The following is a 27,410-nucleotide window of genomic DNA, read 5'->3' as shown; positions in this document are numbered from 1 at the left end:
TCTGACCTAGTGTTTATGAGTATAAGATTTGGATTTAATGGAAAAATGTAATTCTAACAATTTCCAGCTCTGGATAAGTGTTTCAAACTCTGAATCTGTTTCCTCATCTGCATGATAAGGAGAATAATGATTCTTATGTCACGAGTTTGTTTTAAACATTAAATGAGGTATGCATCTAAAACATTTAGCCTGCCAAATAATTAATGTTTCACAAATAATAACTACTTCTCATGGTAGCTTATGGCTCAAATGATATTTTAAATCACTTAACCATTATGGCAGAAAGGAACTTGTGATATATTTAATGTTGTATGGCATTGCACACAATAGCCTCTGGATTGCAAATTTATAGTATGATTAATTAAACCCAAAACATTTATAGTCTCATCCATGTTATTGTTCATTTGGTACACAAAGGCTTATTCAGAATCTATTATGTGGCATCAACTTGGAGAATAGAAGAAAACTAGTTGCACATATTTCTTGTTTGCGTGGAGCTTATTGGAAGGGAGAGAAGCAGAGTAAAGAAGAGAAGAGGGAAGATGAGGGGAAGGGGGAGAGTGTGATCACACACTAAACATATGGCCATGCGAATGATGGATCTGCTGGATTACAGTCTGGCAATTGATATGAAAACAAATTATAAAATGCTGCCTAATTGCTTATGAAAATTCAAAACGGTACTGCACTTTGAAATCCAGTTTGGCAGTTTCTTAGGTAACTTAATAAATTTTACCATAAGATCCTGCAATTGCCCATTCCCTAGGGTTTATACAAATTAACTGAAAAGTTATGAATGAACTAAAACCTGCATACAGATGTTTGTAACAGGTTTATTCATAATTGCTAAAACTTGCAAGAAACCAAGATGTTCTTCAGCAGGTGAATGGATAAAGTGCGGTACATCCAGGCTATGGAATATTCAGCACTAAAAAGAAATAAGCTATCAAGCCATAAAAAGACATGGAATAAACAAATTCATATTGTTAAGTGAAAGAAGCCAGTCTGAAAAGACTTAGCATGATTCCAACTGTGTGACATTCTGGAAAAAGCAAAATTACAGAGACAGTAAAAAGATCAGTGATTGCCAGGAGTTAGAGGGGAGGGAAGGATAAATAGGAGGAGCACAGAGGACTTTTAGGGCAGTGAAAATACTCTGTATGATAGTGTAATGGTAGATGCATGTCATTATTTATTTGTCAAAACCCATAGAATGCAAACACTGAGAGTGAACCCTAATGTAAACTATGGACCTTGGGTGATAATGTTGTTCATCATTGGTAACAAATGTACCCCTGTAGTGGGGGATGTCAATGGTAGAGGAGGCTATGGAGTGGGTTTTGGAAGCCAGCCTATGCTTTTATTTTGGAAAGTGATTCAATAATATCTTCTGCCCCTACCCCTACCAATATGACATAGAGATATTTATCTTAATAATAAATGAATAAAAGGTAAGTCATAGAGAAAAAATCACCAGCCTATAAGTGTGAGCGTTTAACATTCTGTTCCCAACTTTCCAATGTACTAACAATGTTATCTTAGGTATGATTCTGCAGTCAACTCATCATCTATACCTTCATGCTATAGATTTGGAAACTGAGGCTCACAGAACTTTCTATCTAACTGAGGTCTAAAATGTTAAGCCCATTCTCCTTTGAGGTAACATATAACACCAAGAATATTCTAAGTTTCTGTCAAATATGAACATTAATCCACTAGCCCTGTTTATACAAGAAATAGATGCATAAAGATGAGAGGAGGGTAATTATTACCCATGATATCTAAATAGCTCTAGGGGGTAGTCACAATTTTACTACACTTCATTTACCAATAAAAACCACTGTTCTAAGACATTTGGGTTGTACATCATAACTGTGCCACAGATCTGTTATATAAAATGCAAGAAAAATTCTTATTTTCAATAGTGTATTTATGAAAATATTAAACTATATTTGCTCATTATAAACTATATTTACATTATACAGAGAACTTCCTCTTTGGTTGTTAAGTTTCATTTAAATTTGTACCTTTCTTCCTTCTCCAATATCATCACAACCCTTGGATTACAAAAGATTGTTACTGTGTTGGTTAGAATGCTTAGAATACATTCAAACGAGGATGAGATGCTTGTGGTGAAACTGGTCCTGAAAAGCAGATGAGCCTTTGTTCTAACTACTGCACACAGCGTTTTCATTAGCAGTACTGAGCAATCCCTCTGGGTGGGCTTCCAACCTAGGTAAGCAGAGGAAGTCTTGGCACTTTTAGAGATTCCTTTCTAACCCTTGCAGGGAAACCTTAATCTTCGTCCCTTGAGAAAGCTCCTCTAATGAGTACTTTACTCAGATTTGACAATTGCCTTATTACTTTTAATATTAGAACCACAAACAGTGTCCTTGATAATGTCTTCATTTCCCTTGGCAAGCAGTTTCCTGCATAAACCCATTGCTGTCTTTCTTATTATCCCATATGCACCTGTCTACTCCACTCAGCTGAAGCTCTCTTTAGTGAGAAATTGAAACTAATGAAGTTTTACATTATTTTGAGGGTCTAACATAGTGCTCTGCACACAAAATATGCTCAAAATATCTTAAAGCAAAGCATCAAATTTTGCCTTAAAGGGAGCATTGTTGCTGTTTTTCTGTGCATTCATTTGCTTATGGACCTGCCCCCTTTTCCTTAATTTGAATGTAAGAACAGTAGGTGTTCATGTTTTTCTTCATATGATTTACAAGTACTTTGCTATGGTGAGTGTCCAAGGGATGTGTTTGATCTAAAATATCAATAACCTGATCTCAAATATGGATAAATGTTAAAAGCAATAAAACATCCTTCTTTAAAAAAGGAATTATTAAGTTTATCTAAGAATTATGCCTTTGCTTATGTACTTTCTACATAGAGACAATAAACTTTAATTATTTAATAGGATGAGTCATGGCATCTTGAACACAGCAAATACTTGTGAATATTTATTAACAACATTGATCATTTTATATCATGATAAAATAAACACCAGAACCATAAACAAACATGAAACCCAATGGTCTGTCTTGCTATCCTGTGCCTTGTTCTTAGGTCTCTTTTGAAGATGACATTTAAAAACCAGGTATTGCAAATAGACTGTATTGCTGTAGAATTCAGAGCATACTTTCTCATTCAGAAAGTGTTTTTTCCTTTTTTTCCATTTTTAATAGAATCCAGCTTCTACACTACATAAAGATCTGTGTTTTAATTTAAAGAATGAAGTTAACACTTTTATTGACTACTATAATTCTGTAAAATATAATAAACATGACCCAATCACAGTCACCAGTTAATGTATGGATCTATCTTGTTTGGTAGAAATTCATTTACTGAGGAAGAAAAGAGCAATGCTGATCAAATGGAAAAGAAGGAGATCATTTGTCTTGAATTTTTTAGCAAGCAAGTCTAGGATACTCCATAAATTGTGTCTGTCACTTAAATTCTTTTACAGAGCATTTGAATTTCAGAATAATGTAAGTACTTTAGTGATTTGATTCACTTTCACAATCAGATCTGCTAGAAAGAATAATCCGCAAAAATTATCAGCTTGTCAGAGATTGTCACAGCTCAAAACATTAAGAAAATCTGAGAGTTTAGGTCTTTAATATTATGCACCAAATATTAATTCTCAGAAATAAAGAAAAAATAGCAGATGATGTTCACTCCTTAAGTTACTCTTCATTATCAAAGAATCATTGTAGGAATATTAATATTAAATGTAGCGATATTAATTTTCCTAATCTCATAAACATGCAGCTGAGTTAACATTTTTATATGACAAAGTAATTAGTGAGAGTTTTAAAAATAGCTTAAACAGAAGAAATATAGAAAACATGTAGCATCTTTCCAAAGATCTGTTTGAAGAATGATGATTTTGGAGGGAAGTTGAAGTTAACATAAATAGACTTAATGTGAAGAGAATTGCTACAAATTATTTCAGTAAGAGGCTTGATGATTTGTGTTGAGTTTTGCTGTTTCAAGTTATAATCAGAAATTCAATGCTTGCATATTCCCAATAATTTGATATATTTTAACAGATTATGTGTGCTATTATATCAGCTGTTATACTTCTGTGTACAAGATAATTTATAATTTTTTAAAAAATTTCTACATGTTAGTGGAGAATCTGATTGCCAGCTAATTTGGTATCTTTTAAGCAATTCCATGAAGACCTCAAGCAACTCTGGGAAATAGAATAATCATTCTAGGTGAGATACCTGAGAAGCCTAATTAGAATAGGAAATCAGTTTTTTAAAAGACACATTGAATTTCATGAATGAAGGAAAATTCATCTATTTCCTTATTAAATATATTCATAGGTTATTTTATTCTTAAAACAATCACAAGACTTCTCGTTTCTGGTCCAGTGTGTAAGAAGCTTAGAAGTTATCACTCCCTTCTTCATAATCATAAAAAGCTGGATAAAACAAAAACAACAACTTTTCTTTGATTTGTGGTACAACTGAGGTCACAGGGCAAACTCCTCCCCCCAGAACTGGACAGACAGTAAGGCAGAAACAGAGAATCATAGCAGAGCAGAAACCATTGCTGGAGCCAGTGCCACAGTCGGAAAAACCGTAATTGACAAAGTGTTGGAGGCCTACTGTGTACAAGCTTGAGAGTTAAACACTCCGGGGCAGTGGGGGAGATCTTAGGGAATCCCCTGTACTTTCATTAAATTTTATCTCCAGGAGTTCCACCAGGTTTTCATCGTAAATACATGAGAAAAATCCCTTTGTGCTTCCAACAGCGGGGGAAGAATAGCTGTTCTGAAGTACTTCCAGAGCATTCTGTTCTCCTTAACAAGGCCTGACTCCAAAGGAAACTTTTGCCAGAATGGTTAATCAATATTCCCATCTCCAGACTCTTGAAGCTTTCTTGTCACACCTAAGAAGGGGAGGTTGAGAAGCACATGTAAAGCTCACAGCCCAGAGTTGAGGCACAGGCTCCCAAAGGGACTGAGACCCTACTCTCCCACTTCACCCACATCAATAGGGCTCCCTTACAGTAACAGGGACTACAATGGAAAGAACTGCACAGATCAGATTTATTTAAGAAGAAGTCTCTAAGGAAGCCCAGTGATTACAGAGGAGAGAAAACAAGGAAATCAGCAGATTTTAGCCTCTGGTACCCATAGCCAGAGAAAACAGTAAACATGGCCTGACTCCTAGTTAGACAAAAATAAAGTCTCTTACTAAACACCTCTTTATCTCAGTTATTTTTATCCAGCACTCCATGTGTGGTTATAACTATAAAACTACAAGGCATGCTAAAAGACAACACAGTTTGAAGAGACAAAGAAAGTACCAAAATCAGACTCAGATATGGCAGAGACTTTGTAATGTTCAGACTAGGAAATTAACACTATTATGATTAATATGATAAGAACTCCAAAAAAAAAAAAACCCTCAACAATGATAATGAAATTTAAAACATATGTATTATATTTTGTTCTCTCAAAGATGCTACAATTATCCCTGCTCTTCAAGAGCTTGAAATCTGTCAGTGTGGACAGATAAATAAGGAAACAAGCAAATATTATACTAGAATGTGATAACTGATGCAAGATTTAGTCTCTTCCCATCTATTCTGACTTACCCCTTCTGTGAGTTGTCAATTCTTCCCTATGCCCACTGCTTCCATGTTCACCTAAGCTCTATATGAGCACTTAATCCTTACTCCTAATGGATTCAATTTACCTATCCTCCAATCCTACTAACTATGTTATTCCTTAAGCCTCTCTGAAATTCTATATTATTCTGTGAATGACATTCTTTAAGATACCAATGAAGTTTGACTTTTTGCCATGATTATGAGTCTTATTTATTTATGTCCCATTTACTCTCAGGATTAGTTGGAGAAGGAAGAAAAAAATCTAAAAAGCAATTGTACAATAGTCTTACACATTTGCCATAACTGTTTCTAAAACAGTTTTGTCAAAGGTGTGGCCAAGATGGCAGAGAAGGAAGAACTTGAACTCCTCCCACAGATACCTCAAAATTACAAATACAGAGAAACTAACCATGGAAACTATATGAAGACTAGCAGAAAAGGTTTTCCACAATTAAAAACATAAAGAAGGAGCCAAAAGGAGAAAAGTAGGAGGGGTGGAGATGCAGTATGGTCAAGATCCAGACCCACCTGGTCAGTGACCCACACACAGGAGGAATATCACAACTGCAGAGGTTTGCCCCAAAAAGCAAGAGATAAAACCACATATTGGGTTCCCCCGCCCAGACATCCTGCACTTGGGGTATGAGCCCCTAGAGAGTCTGGCTTTGAAAACCAGCAGGTCTTGCATATGGGAGACCCAGAGGGCTGAGGGAGCAGAGATTTTCCTCTTCAAGTGTATGCACAAAATCTCACACACTCTGAGTCCCAGCATGGAGACTATAGTTTGAGAAGCCTGAGTTAGACCCACTTACTGATCTTGTAGAGTCTCCCAGAGAGGCCGGAGGCAAACTGAGATACCCACAGGAGATGGAGGTGCTGTTAGCAGCCATTTTTGAAAGTCATTCTATCATGTGAACACAAGCTCTAGCAGGCAACATTTTGGAATCCTCCCACTACGCTGTGTCAAGGGCATACCTCCCCACCAGTGGACCAGCACCAGCCCTGTGTCCCTCTGACCCTTTGGTCCACACAGCCAGCCATGCAGGGGCATGGCCCCACCAATGAGTGACCTGCACCAGCCACGTGTCAAGCCCTCCCCCCACCAGTTCAGATAGCCAGCTAGATGAGGACACAGCCCCACCCAAAAAAGGGCTAGCACCAGACCTGCAGCCCTGGATCCACACAGCCAGCTGTGTAGAGACCTGGCCCTATCCTCCAGTGGCCTGCAAACATGAAATGAGGCAGAGTCTCACAGCCAACTGGGTTGGAATCTAGCCCCATCTATCAACAAGCCCCAAGTTCTTGGCCCACCACAATAGAAGGGGATACACAGCCCACACAGGGGGCAGCCTTAGAGCATGTGACTCTAGCAACCAGAGGGAAGCATGCTGTTGGGCCTCATAGGATGACTCCGACATAAGATCATTTCTCCAAGATTGGTAAACATAACCAAAATACCTAATACATAGAAATAAACACAAAGAATTAGGTAAAATAAGGAGAGAGAGAAATATGTTCCAAAAAATAAATAACACAAAACCTCATAAAAAGAACTAAATGAAGTAGAATAAACAATCTGCCCAGTAAAGGGTTCAAGGTTATGATAATCAAGATGCCCAATGAACTTGGGAGAAGAAAAGATGAACACAGTGAGAAGTTCAACAAAGAGTAGAAAATATATAGAAGAACCAAACACAGCTGGATAATAAAATAAAACCTACACTAGGAGGAAACAAGAGTAGATAAGAAAAACAGATCAGTCATTGAAAGACAGAGTAGTGAAAATCACCCAAACTGAACAGAAAAAAAGAAAAAATAATTAAAATAAATGAGGATAGTTTAAGAGACCTATGGGACACCACCAGGCATGCTAACAATTACATTATAGAAGTCCCAGAAAAAAAAAATAGAGAGAGAAATAGGGGCAGAGAACTTATTTGAACAAATAATAGCTGAAAACTTCCCTCACCTGGGAAAGGAAGCAAACATTCAGGTCCAAGAAGCACAGAGAGTCCCAAACAAGATAACTCCAAAGAGGTTCATACCAAGACATGTTCTAATTAAAATTACATAAATGAAAGGTAATGAAAGAATCTTAAAAGTAGCAAAAGAAAGGCAACTAGTTTCATACAAACTCCCATGAGACTATAAGTTGATTTCTCAGCAGAAACTTTCTAGGCCATAATGAAGAGAAATTATATTGTTAAAGTGATTAAAGGCTACAACTTCCAACCAACTCTACCCAACAAGGGTATCATTCAGCTTTGAAGGAAAGATAAAGAGTTTTACAGACAAGCAAAACCTAAAAGAGTTGAGCACCACTAAACTGGCTCTACAAGAAATGTGAAACAGACTTCTCTAAGTGAAAAAGAAAAGGCGATGACTGTAAATATGAAAATTACAAAATGAAAAATCTCACAGGTAAATGCAAATATACAATAACAATAGTAGAGCAACACTTATAAAGCTACTAGGAAAGTTAAAAGGCAAAAGCAATGAAGCAATCTATATCCTCAATAAGTAGTTAAGAAATACACAAAACAAGAAGGATGTAAAATATGATATTAAAAATATTAAATGTGAGGGGAGGGAGTAAAGATGCAGGGTGTTAAAACATGTTGGAAAATAAGAGATCATCAATTAAAAATTATTATTTATGTTGTAATATATAAAAATCATGGTAACCAGAATCCAAAAATCTATAATAGATATACACATAAAGAAGAGAAAGGTACCCAAACATGACACTAAAGATAGTCATCAAATCATAAGGGAAGAGAGCAAAGGAAGAAAGGGAAATAAAAGAAAAAGAACAAAATGGCAATAAGTACATACTTTTTAATAATTATTTTAAATATAAATGAATTAAATGCTCCAATCAAATACAGAATGGCTGATTGGATACAATACCAAGACCCATATATATGCTGCCTGCAAGAGATTCACTTCTGATCTAAAGACACACACAGACTGAAAGTGAGGGGATGGGAAAAGGTATTCCCCATAAATGGAAATCAAAAGAAAACTGAGGTAACAACATTTATATCAGACAAAATAGATTTTAAAACAAAGACTGTAAGATGAGAAAAAGAATGACATTACATAATAATAAAATAGAAAATATAATAATTGTAAATCTATGTGCACTCAAAGCAGGAGCACCTAAATACATAAAGCAAATATTAATAAATATAAAGAAATGAATTAACAGTTACACAATAATAGTAGGGGACTTTAACACCCCATTTACATAAATTGACATATCATCCAGCCAGAAAATCAGTAGGAAAACATTGGCCTCAAATGATACATCAGATCAAATAGACTTAATAGCTATCTATAGAATAGTTCAACCAAAAGCAGCAGACTGTACATATTCAAGTGCACATGGGATATTTTCTAGGATAGATCACATGCTAAGCCACAAAACAAGTCTCAGAAAACTTAAAAAGTTTAAAATCATACCAAGCATCTTTTCTGAACACAATACCACGAGAATAGAATTACCTATAAGAAAAAAAAAAAAAAAACTGCAAAAACCACAAACACTTGGAGTTTAAAACCAATGGATCACTGAAGAAATCAAAGAGGAAATAAAAAAAAAAATACCTGTAGAAATGAAATGAAAACAAAAACACAGGATCCAAAATCTATGGGACAGAGCAAAAGGAGTTCTAAGAGGGGAGTTCATAGCAATACAAGCCTACATCAGGAAACAAGAAAAATAAAGAAAACAACATAATCTTACACCTAAAGGGACTAAAAAAAGAAAAACAAAGAAACCCAAAGTTAGCAGAAGGAAAGAAATGATTAAGATCAGAACAGAAATAAATGAGTCTAAAAAAAGAGCAGAAAAGATCATTGAAACTAAGAGCTGCTTCTTTGAAAAAATAAATGAAATTGATAACCTTTTATCCAGGCTTATCAATAAAAATAGAGGGCTTAAATAAGTGAAATTAGAGAGGAGAAGTTACAACCAACACCACATGAGAGGTTGTTACAAACAATTATATGCCTATAAAATGGACAACCTAGAAGAAAAAGGCAAATGCCTAAAAGAGTATAATCCCCCAAGACTGAATTAGGAAGAAATAGAAAGTACAAACAGACTGATTCTTAGTAATGAAATTGAGTCAGAAATTTAAACAACACAGAACAAAAAACTCCCAAAAAACAAGTCTACCAAACATTCAGAGAAGAGTTAATGCCTATCTTTCTCAAACTACACAAACAAACTGAAGAGGAAAGAACTCTTCCAAACTCATTCTGTGAGGCCAGCATCACCCTGATACCAAAACCAGACAAAGAAAGAAATAAATAAAATTATAGGCCAATATCACTAAAGAATGCAGATGTAAAAGTCTTCAAGAAAATATTAGCAAAATGAATTTAACAATACATTAAAATGATCCTACAGTACAATCAAGTGGATTTATCCCAGGGATGCAAGAATGGTTTAATATCCACAAATCAATCAATGTGATATATCACATTAACTAATAGAAGAATAAAAATTATACAATGATCAGAATAGATACTGAAAAAGATTCCAATGAAATTCAACATCCATTTATGACAAAAAATCCACAACAAACTGTATAGAGGGAACAAATCTCAACATAATAAAGCCCACATATAAGAAATACCCAGCCAACATCATACTTAATGTTGAAAAGCTGAAAGCATTGCCTCTAAGATCAGGAGCACAACAAGGATGCCCACTCTCACCATTTTTATTCAACAGTGTTGGAAACCCTAAGTACAGCAATCAGACAAGAAAAGGAAATAAGTGTAGATTGGAGAGGAAGAAGTGAAATTGTCACTGTTTGCAGATGACATGATACATATATAGCAAATCCTAAAGACACAATCAAAAGACTATTAGAACTAGTAAATAAATTCAGCAAATTGCAGGATACAAAATTTATATACAGAAATCTCTTTTACTTCTATACACTGATAACAAACTATCAGAAAGAGAAATGATGAAAACAATCCTTTTAAAATTGAATAAAAAATAAGTTACCTCTGTATAAATCTAACCAACAAGGTAAAAGTCTTGTGCTCCAATAACTATGACACTGATGAAAGAAACTGAAGAAAGCACAAATACACATAAAGTTTAACAATGTTCATGGATTGGAAGAATTAATATTGCTAAAATGTTCATACTACCCAAGGCAATCTACAGATTCAATGCAATCCCTATCAAAATACCAATGGCATTTTTCACAGAACTAGAACAAATAATTCTAAAAATTCGTGTGGAAACACAAAAGATCCCAAATAGCTAAAGCAATATTGAGAAAGAAGAATGAAGCTGGAAATATCAAGTGCTGTGATTTTAAACTATACAACAAAGCTACTGTAATCAAAACAGCATGGTACTGGCACAGAAACAGACATATAGCTCAATGAAACAGGAGAGCCCAGAAATAAACCCACACACTCATGGTTAATTAATCTAAGACAAGGGAGGCAAGAATATACAATGGAGAAAAAACAACCTCTTCAATAAATGGTGGTGAAAAAACTGAACAGCTACACAAAAAGATCAAACTGGACCACTTTTTCACACCATATACAGAAATAAACTCAAAATAGATTTAAGACTTAAGCATAAAATCTGAAACTATAAAACTCTTAGTTAGAAAACATAGGCAGTACACCCTTTGACATAGGTCTTAGTAATATTTTTTTGGATCTGTCTTCTCAAGCCAGGAAAACAAAAGCAAAAATAAACAAATGAGACTACATCAAACTAAAAAGCTCTTGCACAGTGAAGGAAACTACCAAAGTAAAAAAGGCAGCCTACTAAATGAGAGACAATATTTGCAAATCTTATATTTGATTTTCTTATATTTGAGCAAAACATTTTTTTTGAAATTCCAATTAATAATTTACATCCTATTTTCAAGGGTATATCTTTAAGTCATATTTAATTTAAAATGTCTATATACTGCTATAACATTGACAGGTACAACATAAATTGTAAATTCTTTTTCACTAAATTGTTTCCTCTATCTTTATCCGTTCATTTTAGAACATATCAAACGCATTAGCAAAAATAGAATCCCCCTTATATTTTTATAGGATTTACCCACACAGTATATCTTACGATTGTAAGTTTTTAGTTTTATTTTAGCTTTCAATACTTGAGACAGTGGGTATAAGAATATCCATTTCAAATTTATTTGTTAATTGCCATAGTAAAATATAGGTTTATCATATCTGTAACAGTTCCCTCCAATTAGTAGACTTCTGGTTTTATAAAACTATATGTTTTTCAGGATATTTTTTACATTGTCAACATATACCTCAAAGGAATTTTAAAGATATTTGGTAGTAAATTCTTCTTGTTCAACAAAAAAATCTATAAAATGATCATTTCTTTTCTAGTTATTTAGATTTCTATATACCAGTTGCATTAGCAGAAGAATTTACTTAAATAAAGGATAGAGTTCAGTCTTCTTCTCTTTCTACTGACTCCTTGAGGAAGCTATTATTGATGTAATCTGAGGTGATACAAAAATAATTTCTTGGCACTGAATACCTCCCATACTCTGTTGTCAGAGTGCCTGAAATTCTTCCTCAAAGATCATCCTCCTGTGGTCACTAAGGGAAAATTCTTTCCCCAAGGCAAAGCCTGGACTAGAGGATTCTCAGAGAAAGGAAAACAATGATTCTGTTTTAGTTTACCCATGTCCCTCTCAGACAGATTGGACTTATACCCAGGCTTTCTCAAATTCTTGTGTTCCAGTGATAGGTATCAACCATTTTTCTGTTCAATTCCTTAACCACTTCTGGAGACTCCTGCTTCTGATCCTCCAGCTCTGAGGAGTCCTCTGACCCATTCATACCTGGGCATCCTTCTTCAGCACTGGCCAGGCCTCGCATTTCCTTGACATGTGATTCCTTAATACTGCACCTGACTGGATACCCTCTCTAATTATTTAGCCTTAATCTTGGTTAAGACTGGTCCATCTATTAATCAAATTTATAAATATATATGTTTTATTTTAAAATTTCATTTTATTTTATTTTTTATCTTTTGGCAGTGGTGGGTCTTCATTGCTGCATGCGGGCTTCCTCTAGTTGCAGCGAGTGGGGACTACTCTTCGTTGCAGTGTGTGGGCTACTCGTTCTGGTGGCTTCTCTTGTTGCAGAGCATGGGCTCTAGGCATGGAGGCTTCAGTAGTTGTAGCATGCGGGCTCAGTAGTTATGGCTTGCGGGCTCTAGAGCACAAGCTCAGTAATTGTGGCGCATGGGCTTAGTTGCTCCGCAGCATGTGGGATCTTCCCGGACCAGGGCTCGAACCCTTGTCCCCTCCCTTGGCAGGCAGATTCTTAACCACTGCACCATGAGGGAAATAAAAACAATTTATTTTTAAATTTTATATTGGAGTATAGTTGATTTATTATGTTGTGGTAGTTTCAGGTGTATGGCAAAGTGATTTAGTTATACATATATATATATACATTTTATAAATATACATTTAGAATTCCTGGCAACACAGTCTTGACAATTGCTGTTCCCTTACTATCGATATATTCATATGCTGTGGCCAGCTTTAATAAAGGATTGTGGTCAAAAGCTGTCTTTTAATAGAGATATTTCTACCAGGTAAGTCTATTCTAGTGCTAATGGAGTCACCTGTTCAAATTTGCCAAAGAAGGAGATTCATCCTCCCCAGACACACAATATTCTGAGCTCAGCCCTGTAGCAGTGCTATGTCCTTGAGCAAAATGGAGGTTCTGCCAATACCCTGATGGTATTAAGTAATTCCTCTCTGGCATTAAAAAGAAAAATGTTTTGCTCAAATATAAGAATTCCTTGCCCTTTAATGTTTTAATGCATTTGGTCACTTGCACCTTTGTATAGATCAGTCTCTCAGAATGCTTTTCTCCTGATAAGAAGGGCTGAGGGTGCATGTGATGGATGGAAGAAGGAAGGGGAATGGTGAGAAAAGCACAGTAAGTGCAGCCAGAGAAGGAGAGAGGTACTGAGAGGAACGTCTCCAACCTCCTTTTGTCACCATGCAACATTCCAGTATTTCCTCTCGTTCAAGGACGATGAAAAAATATATCACAACAAAACCCATCAGTAAGTTTTACCACAAGTCCAGGTGTGCATAAACATGGCAAGCCTTCGTCAGGTTCACTTCCTCTGCACATTCCATGAACATGTAAGTTGGAAAGGCACTCATAAAGTTCTTTCTCACAGGGATGTCCTGAACTTCCTGTTAAACACAATAACAAAGCAGAGATTCAACTGTTAATAATAATAATAGTTGTAAGAATAGCTTATATATATACACACATATATATATAATTTCAATTCAATTCTTAATAATAGTAAGGAGAATAGCTTAATAATAATTCAATTCTTAATAATAATAATAGTAAGGAGACTAGCATATATACATGTATATAGTTCATATACACTCCTACTCTATGTTAAAATAGTGCTAGGTATTTAATATAAATTTTTTCAATTCTCTTTATAATCATTCTATCAAGTAGCTATTATTATTATCTCTATTTCTTAACTGGAAAAATTAAATTAAGAGAAGACAAATAATTTGCCCTAAAATCATACAGTGTGTAGAAATGGAAGCAGGTATATGTAAAATAAAGTTTCAGATTGTACCTTTGGTGCCATTCTACATTCCACATCTAAATTTCTTTACATATTTCCTTTGGAATAGATACGTAGAAGACAACAGAATAAACACACCCCATAATTCCATTTAAAGTGAATCTTAAATTCAAAGGAAAGCAATTACTACAGATTCCTCAATGTGAAATGTTTTCTTGTAATACTCATAGTGTTTTACAGTTAGTATTTCTTAAGCTGTAGTTCTAAAGAATACAAATCTTATGTCTTTGTTCAGCTGACTATTGGCTGTAAGAATTCTCCTTAAACATGAGATCTAATTTTCCACACTAAAACACAGCATGTTTGTCTTCTGTTTGATATTTTCCAGAATTTTAACATTAAACCAGCACCAACATTGCTAAGCTACACACACAATATCCGAGCTGTGGTTTACTGGGTGCATATTAGAAGCAGTGTGAAACCATCGATTCTTTCTTATGGGGCAACTATTTATAATAAATCAGTATGTTTAAGAACATGTTAACCTGAATATACTATTCCACATAGGGATGAAAGGTCTACAGAAACAGCTGTCGCTACTCTTTGATGACCTAAGTGAACTTTAAAGCAACTTTTTAAACTTTATTTGTCTATGTATTATCCCACAGCATTTAATCTGAACTCTGGCTAGTGGGAAATTCAGTCTTATTCTTGTTCCTACTTAGCAATATATTCTCACCATTCTCCCTGATAAATTGTATGAGAACAATTAAATAAGTATTCTGAGGTGTTCAGAAGTGATTTCTGTGCAATACCACATTATAAGAAGAAAAATAAAAAGGCAAGTTTAAGAGATTTGGAGGACCCAGATCAAAGTTAGAAGTAGCTGCCCAAAGACCAGTCCATGACTCTCGACTTTGTAATGCTCTGTCATGTAGTGAACATCCTGTGGGCATCTCTGTTCATCAGGCTATAAGAGGTGATTCAGGAAAAATATTTTTGGAGGGCTTATAAAAACCACCACAACCAGTCATTCACATGGTTGAATCTTACAAACATATTGTTTTGCATAACAGCAAATTCTGTAAAAACACTTACATTCTGATAACTGTCCCTATAAAAGTCAAATACACACAAACTTAATAACATCACTTAGAGATACCTACACATATAATAAAATGCTAAGGAACACTAAAGGGATGTTGAATATAAAATTCAGAATTGTTTCTGCAAGGCGGGAGATACTAATGTGTTCAGAGAGGGATATCGAGAAGGCTAAACTCATTGCTAATGTTATTTCTTGAAGCAGATGGAAGGTACACAACGTTTATTATATTATCTTATACAATAAATATACATTATACATTGCTTGTATATTCTTTTGATTGAATAAAACAGTCCACAATATATTTTAAACAATTAAGAATAATAATGTAGCTTTCTTCTTCCTTCTAGTACTGTGAAGGATATTACAAACTCTAAACCATAAGATAGGAACAGGGAAAGAAAAAGAGTTCACCAGACCAGTAAAAAGACAAGGAAATTTTTATTCAAGAGTATTACAATAAAAGAAAAAGACTATTGAATTAAGGGAGAGCTATGGAACACAACTGCACTGAACCAAATGTAGGTAGAAGGGTTTTCAAGTGTTGGGATGAACGAGTGGAAAAATGCTGGTGGATATTGGGCTGGGGGTGTTGGTCAGTGTGTTCAGGCCATCTGTGTGGCTAATGGTCACTCATTGACATTAGACACACCCCTCTCTGGAGGGGAGAGAGGGGCACTGCCTCCTTCTATGGTTCCATCAAAGTGCTGACTTTCAGGTCCTTGAGAAAGACATTCCTGGGTTGTAAAATTGGCAAAGCCTGCAAGAAAGTTCCAACATCAATGGGATGGAGAAGAATTTACAATTACGAGTTTTCTAAAGTGAATGCTGTAAAGAAAGAGAGAGTGTGCCATGGAGTCATGAAGAAGTCTGTCTAAAGTTTAGTTAAGCTGAGGGGAACAGTAAGGATGTCTTGGTCAAAATCAAGAAAATAGGATAGAATAAAAGTTAGTAGGGGTTCAGCTCAGGAAACAGAAATCACTCTAGGTTTCTAAGCAAAAGGGGCCTTAATAACAGAATAAGACACTCCAAATTTATTAGAAGGAAGGGCTGTATGGGTCACTTCTAGAACCACAGATCTGACTCTCTGGGAGATGACACCTCAGTCGTAAGCAGGAAAGTAAGAAGCATAAAAGCCACCATTGAATGACTGTGTTCAAGATCCCCTTGCACTAGTTGAGGGAAGCTGGGTACCCAAGAGCTGCCACCACTTCCTCCCCAGCTACCTCTCCCTGAAGCTGGTGACTCAACACAAAATTGCAGTCTTTCTGCCAGTCCTGCTTTTTAATACACAGTCTTTGATTCAATAGTGAAATCTGCGGCATAAAACCCCACATGTCCATGACCTTCTCCACCAGATGAAACTGCTAAGACACCCAGAAAAGACCTTCACCATATCCTCCAGATTTCATGTATGTTTATATTGGTGGAACTCAATTTATATTTACAATTTCAATTTCAAGGGAGTTTAGATATTGTAGTTTTTAACATCCTTGCCTCTGCAGTACAGAAACCACAATAAACAGGAATGGATGCTGAGTGTCAATCATACCTACTGTGGGCAAAGAATGTCATCTGCCGTATCAGTAAACAAAGTGTTACAGCCATTAAGCCAGCAGCCACTGTGGCCACCACCAACTGTGCACCTTGAGGGAATTCAGAATGGAGAAAACAAGATACAGGATTACTCTCTAGCAAACTAGATAGTTGAGGTGCATGTCAAAGAATGATTTCAATGAGCTCAGATTCTGGTGTCTTCCCATACATAGAAAAGTACTAAATCCATTAACCTGAGATGTCTGTTTTTTCTTTAATTAACAGTAATCTTTTGATGTTCTGAATACATGGTTTTTGTTGCAAAAACTCTTGTATATCCTGGCTCCTTCCTTTCCTCTTGGGAGCCGTCCCTCAGAGAGATCTGAGAGGCTGCCTCCCAGGCTTAAGTCCTCAGAAAGTCCACCGAATAAAACATGATACTCAATTCTTAGGCTGTGCGTTTTTTTTCAGTCAACACTATCAAAAATAAATAAGATAAATGTCCCTGTACTGGTGTGGGCCAGAAAATGGAAACAGAATAAGGGACTATAAAACAGGCAAATTAAACTCCAGTAGGTAAGATTGAAAAAAGAAAAACTCACAGAGGTGAAGAAAACATCTTTGCGTCCCATATAGATTTGTTGTCCATTTGTAATAAGGTAACCAGATGCTAAAAAAATACTGTTTGGTGATTAAAATCAATAAACCAAAAGTTTTCATTAGCAATTCAGAAAAAGTGATCAAATCATTGTGGTGTTAAACTCATAGTACTACTCTAATATCTGACATATGATAAAAATAAATAAATGCTTATAGAATGAATGTTGTCAAATAACGCACATGTAAAACAAAGATGATTTTAGATGTCAAATTATAATAAAAATAACAAATTAGACTAATTTTTAAGGTGATGAACAAAACAAATTTTTAAATACATCAATATACATGACTAGAAACACTGACCAGTTTTAACACTACCATTCTCTGCTATAAAATAGCAGTTGTAATAGTTTGAGCTTATTAATGAAAATAAAAGTCACTATTTCAAAGATTTATATATTTTACTTTCATTTCATTTTCCCTCTCAGCACCAAGTGATTTTCATCTAATCTGGGGAAAATAAAATTAGACCTAAACTGAAAATAATTCTGCCTTACTAGTTAATATAATATGTAGTAATTGGATAACATAAATGAAGTCTCTCTCCTTTTCTTAGTCTAATTTTAGAATATGTAAAATTGATTTTTACATCTATATGTTCATGAAAATATAATAGTATATACTCTCATATTAGAGATTATTTCACTTTTCATGGTTCTTAGTTAAAAGGAAAAACCATTCTATGTCTCTTGTTCTAAATACAAAAGCCTATCCCTGACCTAATAATTGTGAGCATGGGTGGCAGATAGCATATGTATTTGCTTCTCAGTTTTCTTGCCCCAAGGACAATGCAGCATTTCTGCTTCAAAATGAATAATGCTATTTTAAGGGCAAAATATGTGTCTGCAGTTATATTATTACCTATACAAACATGACTGCACCCCTCCTGAGTATAAAAAGTGTCTGGAGGCTTCCCTGGTGGCGCAGTGGTTGAGAGTCCGCCTGCTGATGCAGGGGACACAGGTTCGTGCCCCGGTCCGGGAAGATCCCACATGCTGCGGAATGGCTGGGCCTGTGAGCCATGGCCGCTGAGCCTGCATGTCCGGAGCCTGTGCTCCACAATGGGAGAGGCCACAACAGTGAGAGGCCCGTGTACGGCAAAAAAAAAAAAAAAAAAAAAAAGAAAAAAGTGTCTGAGCACAGTGACTGCCCCAGGGATTGAGAACAATTCCGGGAGAAGCATTCACATTTGCAATACAGAGATTTTCCAACTGTCAGCTTGCTCATACTGGTAAACTTACTGAGTGGTAAACACTTTTATGTAACACTATAAATGGGAGTACTTAGGCCAAAACATAAGTGCATTTTATTTTGTAAAATAATCTGAATATTTGTATTGATACTTCAATGGAAAAGAGCTCACTGGTCATTGGATTTACTGCCTACGCAGAGGATGAGCTCTGTGATCAATACTGTCTTGTACTGGACAAAGACCTCGTGCAGAGAGGGTGGGTGAGGTCTGGGATCCAACCTGTGCTCCACTCGTCAGACACTGCCCTTTCTTAGCCTGGAGGGAAGGGTATCTGCCTAGGGAGAGGGAGAGGGAGAGGGCCCCATGCTAACTATGGCCCTTTATGGATCAGAATCACAAATGGACTGTACTTTTCCAAGATATGCCGAATACAACTGCTCAGATGGGGTTTCCTGGAACAAAACGAAAGAACAGAGTCTTCTAACCTACTTACACCCAGTTTAAATTTCAGTTGTGTTTTGCAGATTCGTGTGGCGAAGAAACCAACATTTAATTTTTCAAACTTTTTTCTGTTCAGAAAGTTGCAGGAGTCAAGCAGTTGTTTGACTACAGTGAAGGGGGAAGGGAGAAAAAAGACAAAAATCACAAACCTTGAGGTGAAGTTGGAGGAGGCACCCAAGATGACAACCATGGAGGAAGAGCTGTTACATGAAGACAAGAACATCCTGAAAATTGGCCACATGATGTGAACTTAAGGAAGATTTCCACAACTGATGAGAGTAAAAAATGGCAATAATTTATGGTACTTAACTAACTTAAGGATAGAAGTAAATACCCTCTAGGATTTAGGTAGGATAGAAGGTAGGTTTCCATCCAGAAGTATGTAAGGTAAGGCTAATGACCTGATTTAGACCAGAGCATAAGAAAGAATTATCAACATGATTTAAAGCTGGTTTCCTCTATGGTTGAGAGAGATGAGGGGACCAGTATAAACCAAATAAGTCAGCATTTGTGTCTTTCTGTGCCATTTCGGAGAAGGCAAATTGCTATTAACTACTCAGAAAAGTGTTAAGTTCTCAGTTTTTGCTTATGGAAGCTTTATAGGAGCTAATCAGAGAGATCTGGAGGTTCCCCCTTCCTGAGATATCTCACAGTGCTTAGAATTGCTAACATCCAGATTAAGTGATTAAGCTGCCACACACTGATGGACCTTATTGGTGAAGGTCTTTTTTTTCTTTTTTTTTCTTTTTTTGGAGGGCTGTCCATTTGATTTTTTTTAAAATTTTCATAAGAACATTTAACATGATATGTATCCTTTTAAAAGAAATTTAAGTATGCAATACAGTACTATTAACTATAGGTACACTGTTGTAGAGTAAGTTCTGGAACTTACTCATCCTACATAATTGAAACTTTATGGGGAGTTGCTATTCAGTGCAGGCCCTTTTTGGGGAACATAAGAAATGAGGGTACAGCACCAGGCCAGACTTCCTGGCTGTGAATTTCAGTTTTGCCACTAATATGATATGGGGGATTACCCAAAGACTCTGGGATTACGTTTCCTCATGGGAAAAATGAGATGAAAAAAATACCTTCTTCACAAGGTCATTATGAACACTGAATAAGTAAGTACATGTAAAATAGCAAGATGTCCATGTACTAATATTGTTATTGTTACTATAATTAGTATTATCTAAACAAATATGTGCTCAAGGCCTCCCACATTTGGCCTTCAACATCTAAAATTCAGGATATGACAGAAAGAAGAGCTCAACAACAGGGAGACTTTTCAAGGATAAAATGATGAAGAAAAAAATCAGACTCCTATCAAAATGAATTCATGTTGGGGGTGAGGAAAGGACTGACTACACAGTGGTGGCATGAGAACATTGTGAGGGCAGTGGCCACATGACTGACTGTGGTGGTACTTACACAATTTTACACATTTATAAAAACTATAGAACTGCCTGTCAGAGAGTGAATTTCAAGATACAAATTAGGAAACATACTGAAAAAAAGAAAAACAAACAATAGCTAACTGTGCTATTAAAGACAATGAGGAAAGAAGAAAAAAATGAAGAAAGATTGAAGGGTGACCTGCAAGCGTGAGATTATTCCTTAAATAACTTCAGAAGTAGAAAGTGCTGGTGTGGTTAAGAGGCCTGGCTGGAGAGAGCCCTTGGGAGGGGACAGGGGTCTGAGAGGGTATCCATAGCACTTTCTAATAATTCGTCTGTTTGTTTTGTTGCTTACAAGGTATGTGCTCTTGTGACTTGGCTGTGAAGAATCTAAACAGAAATAGAGACACAGATGTAGAGAACAAATGTAAGGAGACCAAGGGGGAAAAGTGGTGGGGGAGGGGGAGTGGTAGGATGAATTGTGAGATTGGGATTGACATGTATACACTAATATGTATAAAATGGATAACTAATAAGAAAAAATATTAGTTATAAATTATTTATAAACATATAAATATTTATTGGTTATAAAAATAAATTAAATAAAATTCAAATATTAAAAATAATAATAATAAATTTTTTTAAAAAAGGATGGCGTGGTGGCCATAAGGATTTTGCTTAGTGCAGGTTTATAGCAAGTATTCAGTGAAGGACAGCTACTGGTATTGTTATTTAATCAAACTGCTTATACCAACTGTGATAACTCATTCCATTTTGAGAAATTTTAAAATAAATCTGCTTTATATGGGGGGAAAAAAAAAGCCCAGAATCTAAGTCTTGCACCAAAAGTACCAGCAAGTTCTGAGTTATCACCCAACAATGCGGATGAGTATTTTTGAGGTCTTTCGTTTCCACAGTGGACCGGATGGGCAACATTCAGAACGGGACTTTGTTTGATGCTGCAGCTGCTTCAGAAGGGCCCCAGGCCTCAAGTAAATCTGAAACAAGTGGAATCTTCACCTGGAGCATCAATACTAATCTATCAACATAATAAATGGAACTAGCAATTATAAGATATGTATTGATACGGTAAAAATGACTTTAATACTTGTTTTGTTTCTTAACTGTTTTCATAGGATTATATGCATTGCTTAAGGTGGCTATCTAACGTTTTTAAATGATCAGACCTTGACAAAAATATATATATATTTTTAATTCTCCAAACTTATTTTCTGGCACTCCTTACATCCAACTTTATTTTTTTTTTGCATCTTACTTTACTTATTTTTACATACAGCAGTTTTCTTATTAGTTACTTATTTTGCACATATTAGTGTATATACGTCAATCCCAATTGATCCCACCACCACCCACCACCCCCGCTTTCCCACTTTTGTGTCAATATGTTTGTTCTCTACATCTGTGTCTCTATTTCTGCCTTGCAAACCAGTTCATCTCTACAGTTTTTCTAGATTCCACATATATGCATTAATATACGATATTTGCTTTTCTTTTTCTGACTTACTTCACTCTGTCATTCATGTCTATAGTCATTTTCACTCTGTATGACAGTCTCTAAGTCCATCCATGTCTCTACAAATGACCCAGTTTTGTTCTTTTTTATGGCTGAGTAATATTTCATTGTATACATGCACCACATTGTTTGTATCCATTCATCTGTTGATGGGCATTTAGGTTGCTTCCATGACCTGGCTATTGTAAATAGTGCTGCAATGAACATTAGGGCGCATGTGTATTTTTGAATTATGGTTTTCTCTGGGTATATGCCCAGTAGTGGGATTGCTGTGTCATATGGTAATTCTATTTTTAGTTTCTTAAGGAACCTCCATACTGTTCTCCATAGTGACTGTATCAATTTACATTCACGCTAACAGTGCCAGAGGGTTCCCTTTTCTCCATACCCTCTCCAGCATTTGTTGTTTGTAGATTTTCTGATGATGCCCATTCTAATAAATGTGGGATGATATCTCATTGTAATTTTGATTTGCATCTCTCTAATGATTAGTGATGTTGAGCATCTTTTCACGTGTTTGTTGGCAATCTGTCTATCTTCTTTAGAGAAATGTCTATTTAGTTCTTCTGCCCATTTATGGATTGGGTTGTTTTTTTTTTGATATTGAGCTGCATGGGCTGCTTGTATATTTTGGAGATTAATTCTTTGTCCGTTGCTTCTTTTGCAAATATTTTCTCCCATTCTGAGGGTTGTCTTTTCATCTTGTTTATGGTTTCCTTTGCTGTGCAAAAGCTTTTAAGTTTCACTAGATCTTTGTGTTTATTTTTGTTTTTATTTTCATTACTCTAGGAGGTGGGTCAACGAAGAGCTTGCTGTGATTTATGTCATAGAGTGTTCTGCCTATGTTTTCCTCTAAGAGTTTTATAGTGTCCTGTCTTACATTTAGGTCTTTAATATATTTTGAGTTTATGTTTGTGAGTGGTGTTAGTGAGTGTCCTAATTTCATTATTTTCCATGTAGCTTTCCAGTTTTTCCAGCACCACTTATTGAAGAGGCTGTCTTTTCTCCATTGTATATCCTTGCCTCCTTTGTCATAGATTAGTTGGCCATAGGTGCATGGGTTTATCTCTGGGCTTTCTATCCTGTTCCATTGATTTATATTTCTGGTTTTGTGCCAGTACCATACTGTCTTGATTACTGTAGCTTTGTAGTATAGTCTGAAGCCAGGGAGCCTGATTCCTCCAGCTCCATTTTTCGTTCTCAAGATTGCTTTGGCTATTCGGGGTCTTTTGTGTCTGCATACAAATTTTAAGATTTTTTGTTCTAGTTCTGTAAAAAATGTCATGGGTAATTTGACAGAGATTGCATTGAATATGTAGATTGCTTTGGGTAGTATAGTCATTTTCACAATATTGATTTTTCCAATCCAAGAACATGGTATATACCTCCATCTGTTAGTTTCACCTTTGATTTCTTTCATCAGTGTCTTGTAGTTTTCTGCATTCAGGTCTTTTGTCTCCTTAGGTAGTTTTATTCCTAGGTATTTTATTCTTTTTATTGCAATGGTCAATTGGATTGTTTCCTTAATTTATTTTTCTGATCTTTTGTTGTTAGTGTATAGGAATGCAAAAGATTTCTGTGCATTAATTTTGTATCCTGCAACTTTACCAAATCATTGATTAGCTCTAGTAGTCTTCTGATGGCATCTTTAGGATTATACATGTATAGTATCATGTCATCCATGATAGTGACAGGTTTACTTCTTTTCCAATTTGTATTCATTTTATTTCTTTTCCTTCTCTGATTGCTGTGGCTAAAACTTCCAAAACTATGTTGAATAATAGTGGTGAGAATGGACATCCTGTTATGTTCCTTATCTTACAGCGAATGCTTTCAGATTTTCACCTTTGAGAATGATGTTTGCTGTGGGTTTGTCATATATGGCCTTTATTATGTTGAGGTAGGTTTCCTCTATGCCCACTTTCTGGAGAGTTTTTTATCATAAATGGGTTTTGAATTTTGTTAAAAGCTTTTTGTGCATCTACTGAGAGAATCACAGAGTTTTTAGTCTTCAATTTGTTAATATGGTGTATCATGTTAAGTGGTTTGCATATATTGAAGAATCCTTGCATCCCTTTTATAAATCCCACTTGATCATCGTGTATGATCCTTCTAATGTGTTGTTGGATTCTGTTTGCTAGTATTTTGTTGAGGATTTTTGCACTATATTCATCAGTGATATTGGTCTGTAATTTTCTTTTTTTGTACTATCTTTGGTATCAGGGTGATGGTGGTCTTGTAGAATGAGTTTGGGAGTGTCCCTTTCTCTGCAAATTTTCGGAAGTGTTTGAGAAGGATGGATGTTAGCTCTTCTCTAAATGTTTGATAGAATTCACCTGTGAAGACATCTGGTCATGGACTTTTGTTTGTTGGAAGATTTTTAATCAGTTTCAATTTCATTGCTTGTGATTGGTCTGTTCATGTTTTTTATTTCTTCTTGGTTTAATCTTGGCAGGTTGTGCATTTCTAAGAATTTGTCCATTTCTTCCAGGCTGTCCATTTTATTGGCATAGAGCTGCTGTAGTAGTCTCTTATGATGCTTTGTGTTTCTGTGGTGTCCAATGTAACTTCACCTTTTTCATTTCTAATTTTATTGATTTGAGTACTCTCCCTCTTTTTCTTGATGATTCTGGCTAAAGGTGTGTCAATTTTGTTTATCTTCTCAAAGAACCAGCTTTTAGTTTTATTGATCTTTACTATTGTTTTCTTTGTTTCTATTTCATTTATTTCTGCTCTGATCTTTATGATTTCTTTCCTTCTACTAACTTTGGACTTTGTTTGTTCTTTCTCTAGTTCCTTTAGGTGTAAGATTAAATTGTTTGAGATTTTTCTTGTTTCTTCAGGTAGGATTGTATTGCTATAAACTTCCCTCTTACAACATCTTTTGCTGCATCCCATAGGTTTTGGATTGTCATGTTTTCATTGTCTTTTGTCTCTAGGTATATTTTAATTTCTTCTTTGATTTTGTCAGAGATCCCGTGGTTATTTAGTGAAGTATTGTTTAGCCTCCATGTATTTGTGCTCTTTACGTTTTTTCCTTGTAATTTATTTCTAATCTCATAGCGTTGTGGTCAGAAAAGATGTTTGATAGGATTTCAATTTTCTTAAATTTACCAAGGCTTGATTTGTGACCCAAGATGTGATCTATCCTGGATCATGTTCCATGTGCCCTTGAGAAGAAAGTGTAATCTGCTGTTTTCAGATGGAATGTCCTATAAATATCAACTACATCTATCTGGTCTATTGTGTTATTTACAGTTTTTGTTTCCTTATTAATTTTCTGCCTGGATGATATGTCCATTGGTGTTAGTGAGGTGTTAAAGTCCCCTATTATTATTGTGTTACTGTTGATTTCCTCTTTTATAGCTGTTAGCATTTGCCTTATGTGTTGATGTGCTCCTATGTTGGGTGCATAGATATTTATAATTGTTATATCTTCTTCTTGGATTGATCCCTTGATCATTACGTAGTGTCCTTCCTTGTTTCTTGTAACACTCTTTATTTTAAATCTATTTTATCTGATATGAGTATTGCAAGTCCAGGTTTCTTTTGATTTCCATTTGCATGGACTATCTTTTTCTATCTCCTCATTTTCAGTCTGTATGTGTCCCTTGGTCTGAAGTGGGTCTCTTGTCGACAGCATATATATAGGTCTTGTTTTTGTATCCATTGAGCGAGGCTGTTTGTTTTGGTTGGAGAATTTAATCCATTCACATTCAAGGCAATTATCAATATGTTTATTCCTATTACCATTTTCTTAATTGTTTTGTGTTTGTTTTTGTAGGTTCTTTCCTTTTCTTATGTTTCCTACTTAGAGAAGTTCCTTTAGCCATTCTTGTAGAGCTGGTTTGGTGATGTTGAATTATCTTAGCTTTTGCTTGTCTGTAAAGCTTTTTATTTCCCCATCAAATCTGAATGAAATCCTTGTTGTGCAGAGTAATTGTGGTTGTAGTTTCTTCCCTTACATCACTTTAAATATATGGTGTCATTCCTTTCTGGCTTCTAGAGTTTCTGCTGAGAAATCAGCTGTTAACCTTATGGGAGTTCCCTTGTATTTTATTTGTCACCTTTCCCTTGTTGCTTTTCATAATTTGTCTTTAATTTTTGTCAATTTGATTACTCTGTGGCTTGGCATGTTTCTCCTTGGGTTTATCCTTTATGGGACTCTCTGCACTCCCTGGACAGGGCTGGTTATTTCCTTTCCTTGTTAGGGAAGTTTTCTACTATAATCACTTCATATATTTTCTCAGGTCCTTTATCTCTCTCTTCTCCTTCTGGGACCCTTATTATGTGAATGTTGTTGCATTTAATGTTGTCCCAGAGGTCTCTTAGACTGTCTTCATTTATTTTCATTCTTTTTTCTTTAATCTGTTCTGCAACATTGAATTCCACCATTCTGTCTTCCAGGTCACTTTTCCTTTCTCCTGCCTCAGTTATTCTGCTATTGATCCCTTCTAGTTTATTTTTCACTTCAGTTATTGTATTGTTCATCTCGGTTTGTTTGTTCTTTAATTCTTCTAGGTCTTTGTTAAACATTTCTTACACCTTCTTGATCTTTGTCTCCATTCTTTTTCTGAGGTGCTGAATCATTTCACTATCATTTTTTGAATTATTTTTCTAGAAGGTTGCCTATCTCCACTTCATTTAGTTGGTTTTCTGGGCTTTTATTTTGTTCCTTCATCTGGTACATAGCCCTCTGCCTTTTCATCTTGTCTATCTTTCTGTGAATGTGATTTTCGTTCCACAGTCTGCAGGATTGTAGTTCTTCTGGCTTCTGCTGTCTGAGAAAAATAATTTTTGGGGGAAAAGCAAAAGCTTTTAAATGGTATTTATTTCTTCTATCAGAGCATTGTAAGCTTTATTCTACTTCTTTTATCTGTAAGAATTATTGGCTATTATTTCCTCTGGGGGTTCAAATAACCAGGAGTCCAGACTCTAGGGTATCCACAAGCTATCTTAAGTCTTCTCTGGGGTTTGTGAATAGTGAGAATTCTTTTTTAGTGACCAAAAATATTCCCCACATATATTCTTGTGAGATTATTATTGCTGAAGGAAATTCACATATTCAAAATCATTTTGGGGTGGATGAAACTAAATTTTGAAGGTAAGATGAGTGATAGAAGTCACAGGTAGAAAGCAACAAATTTGAAAGTTTAGAAAACTAGAGGAAAGAGAGGGAAGAAGATTCCTGGACACAACTTGTTTATATCAGTATACAGTTAAAGATAATATGAGCAAAGGCAGAAATGGCC

At 35.5% G+C, this 27,410-nt stretch overlaps 1 protein-coding gene across 1 annotated transcript in view; it reads right to left on the bottom strand.

Annotated features, from left to right (window-relative positions):
* EYS (eyes shut homolog) overlaps positions 1 to 27,410 on the bottom strand; it is a 1,667,443-nt gene that overhangs the window by 873,043 nt on the left and 766,990 nt on the right. Inside the window, exon 22 of the mRNA XM_060030409.1 lies at positions 13,750 to 13,874. Within this exon, the coding sequence (XP_059886392.1) occupies positions 13,750 to 13,874 (125 nt within the window). The remainder of the gene's footprint in view (positions 1 to 13,749; positions 13,875 to 27,410) is intronic.

This window comes from Delphinus delphis, chromosome 14, assembly GCF_949987515.2.
Source record: "Delphinus delphis chromosome 14, mDelDel1.2, whole genome shotgun sequence".
NCBI lineage: Eukaryota > Metazoa > Chordata > Mammalia > Artiodactyla > Delphinidae > Delphinus > Delphinus delphis.
This window is presented reverse-complemented; position numbering and strand designations above follow the sequence as displayed.